Raw genomic sequence first — 14,268 nt, forward strand, 5'->3', positions numbered from 1 at the left:
GTCACTCTGTTACTGTTGACTGCTCCATTCACGCGACTTACATTATTAACTACATACATACATAATAATCTTACATTTTACATTACTACTTTACTACGTCTAACTACTCCTGCATTAGGTCAATGCAGCTGTTTCACCTCGTTCTTTTACGACTATCAATTAAATTTTTTAAATTTAAAACATTATTATTCTAAAAATATATTTGTTTCACCTGTAGTCTGTAATTGAAAAAAAATTCATTTATTATATATTGATTCAGTTGTATCATTTCATTTATTATTATTATTATTATTGTATATGATATATTTATTAAATTTATGTATGTATAATGCCATTTAGGGGTTTTTTAAAAAATTTATTATGGAATTAAATAATTTAACATTTATCGTATATATAAAATATGAGAGAGAGTCGCGTAAAATATGAGAAAGAGAAAAGATAGCGAACGAGCGAGTGAGTTAGGAGAGGAAGCGGACCATTGCGCCATCAGGAAATGGCTTGTGCTATGTATAAGTTTGTGGATATATATGTATACATGTATCCATACATATATTTATATATATATGATGGTTATACGACCACTCTTACAGGTTGTGTCCGCCGACAAATGAATTTACCTATTTTTTTAAGACAACAATAAATTCTAATACTACATACATACATTTATATATATATTTATGTATATATATGAATATTAACAATACATAAGGTATATTTGTTAATTTAGCAGTAGTTATTGGCATCGGTAAACCGCGCGAGAATTCGCGCGAGATCATACAATTTTAAGCTCCCCGCTAATTTTTATCCTAACGTTCAAAATAAAAACTCCAAAAATGTCATACTAAAAAAGTAAATTAAAATATATTTATTTAAAATTATTTCTACCGCAATGATCATGTAAAAATTCAACGCTTTCTCTAATAATATAATTTAATTTAATTTATTAATTATTTAAAAAATATGTGGAAGTTATTAAAACAATGATATTACGTAAAATAAAAATAACATAGTAACTAAAATAGGATATAACTTATATTACAATTTATAATTTTAAAAAATATGAAATTTTCGTGAGTGGGATTGTTTAATTTTTTGCCAGTTTATACGGAAGTTGATAATTTTAAAGGAAGACAGAGCGAGAGGCAAAGAGGAAATAGAGTAAGAGTAGTGTAGAATAAGCGGTGTTTCAATATATACATATATATAAATATAGGTGTATTACTGTATATATATATATATTTACAAAGAGCTAGTGGGAACTATCCAGTCCCCACACACAATTTGTCGTTGGGTACAGACAATTTAATACTACGTCCCTGTACGAAACCCATTCACAGAATGAACGAACCGCTGGTTGCTTGCGTTCTGTTCGTGTAGTCACTCAGTAGTGTCATGGAGGTAACATGGCCGAGGAGACGCGCCTAGTTCGCGTTGAGGAGAGGCTAAAAATTAAAATCGGTACGAATTTTACTCACTATTGTGTTTCATTTATCAATACAATATTATAGTTTATTTATTTGTGTACTTGTGTATCTATATCACTGTGTTATTAAGTGTTTTTTATCAATGTTCTATCTTCATATACATACCCCAAATATATATACATATATGTATACATGCATATACATATTTAGAAGTATATAAATATTATACATACATACTCAGACACACATATATATATATATACATTATACACAGATATACGTATGTACGCATGCATTTACAAATATACATATATATAAATTTAATTTAAAAATTAAAAAAAGTGTTCACGCGAGTTCAATGGAGTCTCAGAGGTTCTCTCACTCTTTTTATCATTCTCTCTTTCACTCACACGCTCTCATCCTCTCTCATTCTTCCTCTCTCGATTGTGCTGCCTGGGCGGAAGACTCAAAAATATTTTGACTTTTATATTACATTTATAAATATAACATATATATAAATTTTTATTGTTACTGTTTTTTTTTAAATTATATTTTATATTAATTAATAAATATTTTTTGTAGTTACGGTTAAAGGTCTCGTGATGAATTTGTTTGAATTTAAACTTTACGACTGGTGATTTAAAATATTAGTAATTATTATTTTAAATGTTAATAGATGAATTTTGTTATGGCGGTGATGAAAAAAGTATATTTATATAAATATAAAAATGTTGCAAGACGTGCAGAATAAAATGCGTAAACGTACATTCTCTTGATTCTACACTCCCACGCGTCGTCGTGGATCGCACTCACTTCCCTCTTACGTCTTCTCTTCGCCCTCGTCATCGTCTCGATACAACTAAACTATACTCCACCTTTACACATAAATATATATGTATATATGTATATATTACGGTGTAGTGCATGCCCACAGGATATTTAATCGAGCATGTGCTCATTTTTTTTTTTCCTCTCAACTTGTATAACGTATTTATAATATCAAAAGAATTAAAGTACAATGATTGATAGTGTGAAAAAATTTATTATAAAAAAAATATATACATATATGTTATATATAATAATTGTAAATGTATAAAATTATGTGGAAGACGGAAAAAAGTTAGGGATTTACTCTGTGGTTTGGGTTTTTTTTTTGTTTCATTTAATATTAACGTGAATTACAATTTTATGAATGTATAGATTTGAGTAACAATGAATAATTATTTTTGTATTAATTGTTTTTTTATTACTTGAATGATAATGATAATGAATGATTGACGATTGATTATTAGTAAAACAGAATGATTGGAGATTATAATATTGACAGGTGAAAAAGAAAATATTTGTATATATTATTGATATTACTTTTATGACACTGAGTATTCTTGATGCACATTATTATATATGATTATAATTTCATTCATGAACGCACGTTTGGAGCATCTGTGAACTGTGACTCAGTGTCGAGACTTGTCAATAGCTCAATCAATGAATGCTATTCGAATTTCAAATTGGAACGTTTAAGAATGCAAGATTATTCGTGTCGCAATAAAAATAAACAAAATAATAATAATTATAATTTGAGAATAATTAAAGACACATCCGATCCAAATTGATAGAAATTATTTAAATTATTGGTAATATTTCGCTGGTTTATATGCACCAGCATCTTCAGACCAAATCTACAATATTAGTATTTTATTTTTTTAAATTTTTGACAAATTTTACATAATTTATGTTTTTAATGTATGTATTAAATATTAAATTGTAATACTAAGTTGTTTATAAATATTCTACTTACAATTTTTAAGGGCATTCTCAGACAGTGCCCCCAACTTTTTAAAAATTTTCAATGACAACTGTCAGAAGCGTATTAAAATTTTATCAATTAATTAAATACAAACTATAACTTTCATTGAAAAACGGACAATTTCGCCGAGGTGTAGATTAAAAAAAAAATTACTTACAGTCGATATCCATTAGAAGATAAACGAAATTAATTGAATAAATTTTAGCCCGCAAAATTTAAAAATTCGAATTATAAAATTGACATCAAGATTTACTGAAATTCATTTTCCAAATTTCGTTTAATTCCCAATTGATATCAATCGTAAGTAATTTTTTTAAAATTCTACATCTTAGCAAAATTGTCATTTTTTCAATTAATGCTTTGACTCTTTTTCAATTAGTAATAAAATTTTGATACGCTTATGACAGTTGAAAGTCATTGAAAATTTTTAAAAAGTGGGGACACTGTTTGAGAATACCCTTAAATCGAAAGAAAAAATCTTTTATATAAGTTGAACGCATTTTTAAAATAAAATACTAAATATTGTAGATTTCTGAAGATGCTGGTGCATAATACCAGTGAAATATTACTGATAAATAATTTTTATTGATATGGATTGGATGTGCCTTTAATTATTTGTAAATTTTAATTAGCGATCAAAACAAATATAAATGTTTTAACAAACATATATATTTTGAAACTATAAACAAATAAAATAATAATAAACAATAGTAGTAAGATTAGATAGTAATGAGAATGAACAAAATAATTGAATTGAAATTTACAAAAAAATAAGATTTGAATAAAAGCTTATATTTTTTATCAATAAATGAATGAGAACTTAGTAGCAAAAGATATTCTTGGTTTTTTGTTTGTTAACAAAGTTAAATTGGTCGTAATTAACGATAACGTTATGAGGAAAAAGACATTTATTTTTTAGTAATTATCGTTACAATTATTATTATTAATTGCTAATGTATGCTAATGAGTTTTAAGTATAGAAAAAACATTAATATGTATAATTAGTAGGATTTTAATTATCAAAGAGTACAAGTTTTAATGTCGGGTATTTTGTTTGTAGGTGAGGTAAAAAATCTTTTAAGTCGAGGCCATGGATCCCCAGGAACACGAGATGTCTATTGTGCACTGTCACTTGATCAGGAGGAAATCTTTCGCACTAGTACGATGGAACGAACTCTCAAGTAATTATTATAATCTTACTATCTAATAAACAAGTCAATAAATTATGAATAATGGGTGACGTTAAAAAGCCTATTTACAATCCATGAACTTTAAACCTTTTTTTTTTTATTTCAGTCCATTCTTTGGTGAAGAGTTCCAGTTTGAGGTGCCGCGAAAGTTCCGCTACCTCGGTATTTACGTTTATGACCGTGACAGACACTTGAAACAAGATAAGATCCTGGGAAAAGTGGCGATTAAACGTGAAGATTTAGCAACGTACCATAACAAAGAGCATTGGTTTCCATTGAGGCCAGTTGATGCTGACTCAGAAGTACAGGGTAAAGCACATCTGGAGCTTGCACTACAGCCCCAAGTTAATCACGCACAGCCTAAATTAACAGTACGAGTTATTGAGTGTAGTGAATTGACTATTAAAAATGGTGGTTGTGATCCATTTGCAATTGTTACGGTGATTTACAGTAATGGTAAACAAATAAGTAAACGTACAAAAGTTAAAAAAAAGACTGTGTCGCCGTACTTTAATGAAATATTTATATTTGAACCGGAATTGATTGAACCAAAAGACAAAGATGTTTCCCACTACTCTATTGACGGTGGAGAAGTTGGTGAAGTTGTTGTAGGGCTTTGGCACGCTTCGCCAGGAATGGGTGAGCAATCAGCATTTCTTGGTGAAGTTCGCGTTACTTTAAGAGGATTGAAAAAACAACCCACTAGCACAACAACTGCTTGGTAAGTTGAGAAAAAGAAAATTATTATTTACACTTAGCATAGGGCTTCAATTAAATAATTTACTGTGGATTTCTGCAGGTATTTCCTGCAACCGCGGGCAGCCAAACACCGTCCAAGTAAAATAACACAGAATTCAACACCACCGGGAACGCTACCAGATCTTGGGTCGTTACGTTTGAAGATACATTACACAGCAGACCATGTATTTCCGTCTGAAATGTATGATAGATTACGTAGTTTATTGTTACAAAGTGTTAACATTCAACCGATAACGTCGTCAGCGGTTTATATACTTGGCGAAATAGTTGCCAGTAAAATGGAAGCTGCTCAACCTTTGGTTAGGGTCTTGGTACATCATGGGCAACTAGTATCTGTTATGAGAGCGTTAGCTAGTCATGAAATCTCAAAATTAACGTGAGTTTATATTTATTTAATTAGTAGTTTTAATTTATGGTATGAATTTTATTATTTAATATTTATATTTAGGGATCCCACGACAATTTTCCGTGGCAATACGCTGGTCAGTAAGATGATGGATGAAGGTATGCGATTAGCTGGACTTCATTATCTTCATAGTACCTTGAGGCCAGCTATGGAGCAGGTTTTTCTCGAAAAAAAACCATGTGAAATAGATCCTACGCGAGTTAAAGATGCCAATACAATTCAAACTAATTTGGCTAATTTAAAGGTATTTCTATTGTAATTATTTTGGAATTTATTTTTAATTTTAACCCTCCGTCCGTCGCGCCGCCATGTATTTAATATTGTGGTGTTGCCATGAATCATAATTATGATTTTTCAAAATTCAAACCACAAGCTTATACGACTAGACAATACAGACGTTGCATGAATTGAATTTTTTATCATTACAAATTTGTCGATGAAAGAGCAACTTTTTTAGAATATGTTTTAATCATTTTTTTTAAAGACAAAATTTTCATTTTTTTTATAAATTAATTATAAAAAAAGAATAAATTTTGGCGCAAAATAAACGGCTTGTAATTGATTATGACGTCATTACCTCTGTTGGAGATGAGAACCAATGAAAGTTACGCTTTTCTTTTTGTTGTGATTCTGATAGGGTAAATATGGAATATGGCGCGGAACCGATATAATGACGTCACTAGCGTTTGAATTTACATTTTTAAGAAACAATTTTTAGTTTAAAAATTAACCGAGTAATCAATTATTATAAAACCTTTAAAAATTTTAATTACAAAACATGCAATTTCTCTATTGTATTTTTTTTTAGAATTTTTTTACTAAAATATCCGTACAAATTCAACGCCCGTTTACTCGCGTCAGCGGCAAATTACCGCTTTGTTTAAATATTTAAAATATACGATAAAAAAATTATCATTCACTGATTCGATACTAAAAAGTATAGAAGAACTCATTAAATTTCAAAAGACTAGGAAATTTATTTTCTTTTTGAATAGTCATTAAATAAAAATTGCAGCGCTGCGCCTATAGCGCGACGGACGAAGGGTTAATTGTTTTTACTATTTGGATGAGTATTGTTGATTTATTTATTTATTTTTTAAATTTAGGAGTACGTAGAACGTGTATTTACAGCAATAACGACATCAGGCGTAAGGTGTCCACCATTAATGTGTGAAATGTTTTGGTGCTTGAGAGAACTTGCTGCTACTTATTTCCCAAAGAATAAAGAAGTGCGATACTCGGTTATCAGTGGATTTATATTTCTCAGGTTTTTCGCTCCTGCGATACTAGGCCCAAGATTATTTGACATAACAACTGAACAAATTGTACGTTTTTTTAATTATCATTATTGTATTTTTAAATCGATTAAAGATTTAAATTTAATTATATATTTTTTATTTAGGATTCTCAAACAAATAGAACATTAACGCTTATTTCAAAGACAATCCAGAGCTTAGGAAATTTGGTTAGTTGTCGAGGTGGTGCTGGAAGTGTCTGTAAAGAAGAGTACATGGAAGGCGTGTATAGGTAATTATAAATATTATTTAAGTATAATTGTAAATTATACTCAAGTTAGCCGACGTTTAATAATTTTTAGATTTTTTTTAAAACGATAACTTATAAAAAAAAAAATATTTAAAAAAATTGCGCCTATTTTTTTTTTCTACATGTGCATTAGGGTGGTCGTTAAAAATTAAATTTTCTCAGACGCCTAATAAAAAGCTTCTTTTTAGTGAAAAAATACATGGAGAATTTGGTTTTTTCTTTTTAAGTAAAAAGAACACGTGCCTCAGAACGATCAAAGTTCATTTTTCGATTCAATCGCGGCTTTTTTTAAATATCTTATGAAATACGCAGATTAAAGAAAAAAATCATAGGAACAATTTTGTAGGAAATTAAATTCTTGACAAAAAAGATCGTATTCATTTTCTCTTATAGAATGTGAATTTATGAAGATATTTTAAAAAAACTTTTTTAGATCTTATCAATTGAGCATTTTAAGGATTACGAATGTTAAAAATAACGTTTTTTCTTAAATATAGACAACTTCGTAACTCGTAACATATCATTTATTAATGCTTGTTATAATTTCTATATACTTGGAAAAATGTTATTTTCAATATTTCTAATCCTTAAAGCGCTCAATTCATAAGATCTAATAAAAGTTTTTAAAAATATCTTCATAAATACACATTTTATTAAAAAAATGAACGTGACATTTTTTTTCAAGAATTTAATTTCCTACAAAATTGTCCCTATGATTTTTTTCTTTAATCTGCATACATATTTCATGAGATATTTAAAAAAAACCGCGATTGTATCGAGAAATGAACTTTGATCGTCCTGAGGCACGTGTTTTTTTTACTTAAAAAGAAAAAACCAAATTCCCCGGGTATTTTTCACTAAAAAGAAGCTTTTTATGGGACGTCTGAGAAGTTTTAATTTTTAACGACCACCCTAATGTGCATATTTTTTGTAATTGATTTTTTGAAGAAAAAATCTGAAAATTGTTAATTGTCCGTAAATTTAATTATAATTATTTATTAAATATTTATAAATTGAATTACAGAGAATTTTATACAGAAAAACATATACAAGCTGTAAAACAATTTTTAGAATTAATTTCAACTAGTAGTAGTAGTGGCATGACTCGGCAACGACCGACAATTCTTCAAGAACAACCAGTAGTTTTAAAAGAAGGGTGAGTTTCTGTAATCATTTATCATAACTATTATTTATATTAAATTATGTATTCTTAATAGTATAAATTTTCTCTTTACGCATTCTACAAATTGTGGCAAGAGGTTGGTACTCAAATATCGCCTGTGTCTCTTAATATAATTTTTTGATAAATCAATCAATTGATTAATTAGATTAAATGAAAATCCAATAAATTTTATTTGATTGAATTATTTATTAAATGATAAATATTATTTTTAGAGTAATGATCAAAAGAGCACAAGGTCGTAAACGTTTTGGACGTAAGAATTTTAAACAAAGATATTTTAGACTGACTACGCAAGATTTGACCTACTCAAAAACAAAAGGTAATCATATTTATTTATTTATTTATTTAATTATCAATAAATTAATTATGATAATTACAACTGTTAAATTAAAATATTTTAAAAATAATCAAATAGGGAAGGAGCCATTGTGTAGAATATTATTGGAAGAAATATTGGCTGTGGAGAGATTACATGAAGACTCATTTAAAATGAAAAATATGTTTCAAATAGTACAACCACAACGTGCATTATATGTACAAGCTGGTAATTGCGTTGAGGAAAAAGAATGGATTGACATACTTACTAAAATCTGTCATACAAACAGTAACAGACTAGAGAGGTATCATCCGAGCGCTTACATCAACGGCCACTGGCTGTGGTAAGAAGTGCTTTATTTCTTACCATAAATAACTGCTATATATATTTATATAGACATATTAGAATAAATTGGGTATACAAATATATTAAGTAATAATTTTAATTTCTCTAGCTGTCGAGCAATTTCTGAAGTAGCTCCAGGCTGCAGTGAAGTGTCTCCAGGCATTGAAGCAGGTTTGAGAATGGTCCTGGATCCAGACCGCGATCTTCAGAGGATTCATTCACTTATCTTCACGAATATGCCGAGATTAGAGACACTGATGAGTGCATGTGAATGTCAAGCAGTCTATGGTGCCAGTGAAATGTGTGTTTTACCAGGCGGTGGTTCACCCATTGAAGATGTACCTTCGTGTTTTAAAACTCTCACTGCATTAAGAGAGGCTGCATTTGCATTGCAACATGAACATCGTGCTTACTTTAGGAAATTAGCTCGTGACACCAAATATGGGAGCAAGTGAGTATATTGTTATTTTATTTTTATCATTTACAGAGTGGCCACAAACCAGGAATATTGGGAAACGTCAGGAAATTTCGAAAAGTATCCGGGACTTTAATTGGCACAGTTAAAAATTTAAAATTTTTTCAATAATACACTAGTCACAAAAATTAAGGGGTATTGAGAAAATTGAAAATTTCTAAGTGATTTTCGACAGGATGTTAGAAGGAAAATGGTCGTACAAAAAAAAAAAAAACAAATTGTAGCTTCAAGTGTCTAGTTTTTAGATCTGATCTTGAAATTTTTTATTATGCACGGTCCTGAAGTAATCCTAAAAAAATTTTCAAAATTTTTGCTCGTCTTAAAAACGGTCTTCGGGCTTAAATAAAATTTTTCGATAATTATAATTGATTTTTGATTACTCCAGATACTCCAGATACGAATAAAATTTCGGAATCAGAGAAAAATGTGAAAAACTTTACTGGAAAACCGGGAAATATCAGGGAATTTTGAAATCATTTCTTTGTGGCCATCCCGATTCAGTTTATTTATGATTATTTAAATAGTGATAATTAACTTTTGTGTTACATAGACAAGCACCAATTGGTGATGACAACTACCTCCACTTAGCTGCAAGAGCCGGATTTGATAATCAGCTTACGAAACGTTCTGCCTATACAGACTCTGATGGCCTCAATCAACGATGCATAGAAGCGGGATTCTATGACGGTTTTACACGTCGTATTGAGACGGATCGTAGATACGATGAGTCATTACGAAAGTGTTTGGATTCAGATTCAATAAATCGTAGGTACGAAAATGAAAATAATACATTAAAACTCTATGAGAGTAATACAGAACGAAATGATCTCAATAAATTTGACCGTAGTTTGAATAATACATTAAAGTCAGATAGAGTTGTTGAAAGAAATGGTAATGAAAATTTAGAAAATCATAGGCGAATGGAAATGAATAATTTATTATGCATTGAGGGTGTCAGTTTATCGGGTTCATTGTCTAGGAAATTGAGTAATTATGATAATGTTAAAAAATTAAATAATGACAGTTCATTATCGTGGAGAATAAGAGATGATGCGTCTGATATATCATCTAGTTCTATGAGTGGTCGTGGAAATAATTGAAATTTTTTTTTATTCATTATTTAATTATTATTAATTAATAATATAACAAAAACCAGTGAAAATAATATTCTTCTCTTCCATGGAATTAATGTATGTCGCACTTGAATGCTAATTGTTTAAATTTATACGTTAAATCATCAATTATTAATAACTCATCTGTTCATTTTCATCCCTTACAATTATTGTTATTATTACGTTAATTATTTTATTATTAATATTATAATTATTATTAATACGCACATTTGTATAATTGATATTAATTACTTTATTAATTAATTTAAGTGTTAGGAAAAACAAACAAAACATAACGAATGTTATTTATAAAAAAATCTTTTACTATTTATTTATTTTTATTTATTTTAAAAGTTGTCACGATTTATTATTATTATTATTATTATTATTATTATTTTTAACTATTAATTATTATTACTTCTAAAAACGTGACAAGTGTAAGAAACTGTAAATTCAATAATGCTGATGATTATTAAAGTGTCAATGGACTACATAAAAAAAAAAAAAAAAAAAAAAAGAAACGTAATCTCAATTTATCAAAGTTTATCTTTTATATGATCACGATAATAATGGTGCTCAATTAAACTAATTAATGAGTTTAACGCAACGTTAACTTTGATAAAAAAAATTAAATATCATCAATTTATATTTTTCTTTCAATCATTCATTCATTGAAGTTTTTTACTGGAGTTAATGAGTCATTAAAAAAAAAAAATTCATTTTTAAGTAAATGATTTCGTTTATTTAACGATAAGACCAAATAAATTTAAAAAAATAATAATAAATAGCAAATAAAATTCATACAATTTATTTGCTACTACATAATCAAGCTCGATCTCTTGAATTGATAAGTTGTTTTTATTCATTAATTCTAATTACATTTAAATTAAATAAAAAGATCTAATTTTGAACTGATTGTAGGTATTAGGATCTGATAATTTTTTTACGATACGTCGCGCAATTTTTTTTTTTTATTACTGAGCACAAAGATAAACAATTTATGAACAGCTGTTACAAATTGTCTCTAATGTAGTCTAATTTATTATTATTATTTTTTTTCGACTATAAAAGTAGATAACAAAAATTTTTAAATGACATAAAATCTAGACTAATTATTTATTTATATATTTTCTTTGTAATTATGATTATAATTGCAGATATTTTTTTTTTAATTAAAAAATTTGAAAAATATTTGCATTTATTATTTTTATAAAATTTAATTTAAAAAAAGTATAACAATAAATCTTTAATAATGAAGATTGAGAATACGTTGAAGCAGTAGTTGACGTAAAGTGAAATAAAAAAAGAGGCTTGATAATTGTAATTATAAATTAAAATGAAAATTATAAATTTTGTGTCGTTAGAAAAATATTTTTTAAAAAATCGGTGTAGAATCCCTCCATTGTAGTAAGCGTTAATTAATAATTAGCCTTGAGATATTAAATAAGTTAATTGTGAATTGTAAAACACCAATTAATAATACCAAGAAAAAAAGTTGTCGTTAATTTTCAATATATTATTAATTAATATAAATCTTATTATAACTTATTGGATATTAAAAAAAAAAAAAAAGAAAAACTTATAAGATTGATCCAATAAATGTACAGTGTACAGAATTCATCTATGTCCAGATATATAGATTTATTATATAGATCTAAACAAATTATTTCGTTGTCTCTCTTTATGATTATTTTAATTATTATTAATATTGTAGAATTAAATTAAAAAAAAATTATAAGTAATAATTTTTATTGTCCGTTAGTGTTTAAATATTATTTAGTGTACAGATTTATATAATTATAAGATAATTGATAAAAATTTACAAAAAAACTAATAATATAAATTATTTAAATTTAGTCTTGACAAAAATCTTAATGCACATATCTACATTACGCTATTGCGTTTAAATAAATTACTTGATTTTATTAATTATATTGAATTGATTGTTTATTAACAATGAGGTCCAATTTACTTTTTTTTCGATACTTTAACTATTTATACATCTGTATTTAAATTTATGAACCCAAGAGATTAAATTATTAAAAATAAAAACAAACTTGATTTACAATTTTTGTATTTAAGAAAATTAAAAAAGAAACTTCCGTAATATATTTAATTTGTTTTTTTAAATCATTAATTGAACAAGACTAACAAAAAATAAAATGCGACTAGACATATATAATATACATGTATGATAATAATTAATAATTAAAAAATAATTCTACTTATCAACGGTATTATTTATATTAAAATATATATATTATGTATTAATAATTTAGTAATGATTTTGTACATCATCTTTTTTGTTGTGTTCATGAAATTACTATTGTTGTGTCTCTTAGTAAATTCTTAGGATAGATTGTGCCTTGAAAAATAAAACCCACATTAAGGAATCAATCAAATGACCGAAAATTAAAAAAAAAAATAAAATATGTAAAACGAAAAAAGTTAATAAATTTTGTTTTACACGTAGATAATCTCGAATTATTTATTTTTTAAAATATTGTAAAATAATACTCGATTATTATTAAACATTATTTCTTTTTGGAATCATAATATTGTACATACCATAAACGCAATAAAAAACAAATGTTTTCTCTACTTATTTTGTTATTATTTATTTAAAATGTTTTTTAATATAATATGGATATTTATATACAGGGGGTAAAACGGGGTACTAAGTTTTCGGGGACTCAAATACATTAAATCTTTTTTTCTAATGATATTCAAAGTAAATAGAAAAAAGTTTCAGCTGCCGTTAAAAAAAAAATTTCGTTTTTTGCGGGCAAATTGGGTCACCCCCTGAAAAAAGATGAGTGTGAATGTAACAATCAAACAAATTTAAAACTATTAATCAATAGAGTAAATAATTAACAAAATAGAATTTTTTAAAAATGCGCATTTAAAAAATTTTTAAATTAATAAGTGCATTTTTTGTAAATATTATTTTATTAATTGTTTACTCTATTTATTAATGATTTTAAATTTGTCGGATGTCTGCTGCATTCACACTCATGAAAAAGGTGAAAAAAAAAATTTCTGAATATTAAATAAATTTGATTAAATTAAATTTTCTTGTAAAGGATTGACATAAAGAAAAATTCAATTTCACATAATTATTGGATGCAAAGGAAGAAAAAAAAATTTTTAATAGTTTTTACCATAAAACAAAAGTCATTAACATTTTTCTACTGACACTTTTGATTTTTAAAAAAGTTTAACTACCTACTTTAAATTATTAATTTTTTATTTGTTAATCACTATTTATTATTAACTTCAAAGTTAAAGATTTAAATAGTTTCAATTCCAAAGAAGATATTTTTAAAGAAGCACTTATATACTGCTTAAAGTAATAGATCAAAAAATTATTAAAAGTTAATTAAATGTAAAAAATTGTAAATATTTTCGAGTTGATTATTGAATACATCTAAAGTAATTTGACCCTGGGAGTTATTTTATTGTAATTGATAAGAAAAAAAAATCAAATTGATTTCATACTACTTTTTTACAAAAACAAAATTTTTCCAAAACTGAAAAAAAATTGAAAATTATGTTCAATCATATTTTCAAAAGTGAATTTGGAATATTTGAAAAATATTTAAAAAAAATAAAAATTTTTATAAAATTTTGACGGTACCCCGTTTTGCCCTCCTCTCTCCTATAATTATTATTATTATTTATAGTTTACTAGTGACTCTAGATT

The 14,268-nt window shown here is 26.7% G+C and overlaps 1 protein-coding gene across 2 annotated transcripts; it reads left to right on the forward strand.

The window, feature by feature from the left end:
• The first annotated feature begins 1,307 nt into the window (after window positions 1-1,307).
• On the forward strand, window positions 1,308-13,166 carry LOC130669540 (ras GTPase-activating protein 3). Of its 2 annotated transcripts, XM_057472493.1 has the most exons (13): window positions 1,308-1,458; window positions 4,295-4,415; window positions 4,531-5,145; window positions 5,224-5,559; window positions 5,632-5,833; window positions 6,696-6,914; window positions 6,992-7,116; window positions 8,159-8,290; window positions 8,352-8,393; window positions 8,530-8,636; window positions 8,733-8,976; window positions 9,088-9,429; window positions 10,004-13,166. In XM_057472493.1, the coding sequence occupies exons 1-13, from the start codon at window positions 1,404-1,406 to the stop codon at window positions 10,551-10,553; spliced, it is 3,090 nt and encodes a 1,029-aa protein (XP_057328476.1). In that variant the 5' UTR covers window positions 1,308-1,403; the 3' UTR covers window positions 10,554-13,166. The 2 variants fall into 2 exon arrangements, with proteins under 2 accessions (XP_057328476.1, XP_057328477.1); XM_057472494.1 differs by lacking the exon at window positions 8,352-8,393.
• The last annotated feature ends 1,102 nt before the right edge of the window (window positions 13,167-14,268 follow it).

This window comes from Microplitis mediator, chromosome 6 (genome assembly GCF_029852145.1).
Source record: "Microplitis mediator isolate UGA2020A chromosome 6, iyMicMedi2.1, whole genome shotgun sequence".
Classification (NCBI taxonomy): domain Eukaryota; kingdom Metazoa; phylum Arthropoda; class Insecta; order Hymenoptera; family Braconidae; genus Microplitis; species Microplitis mediator.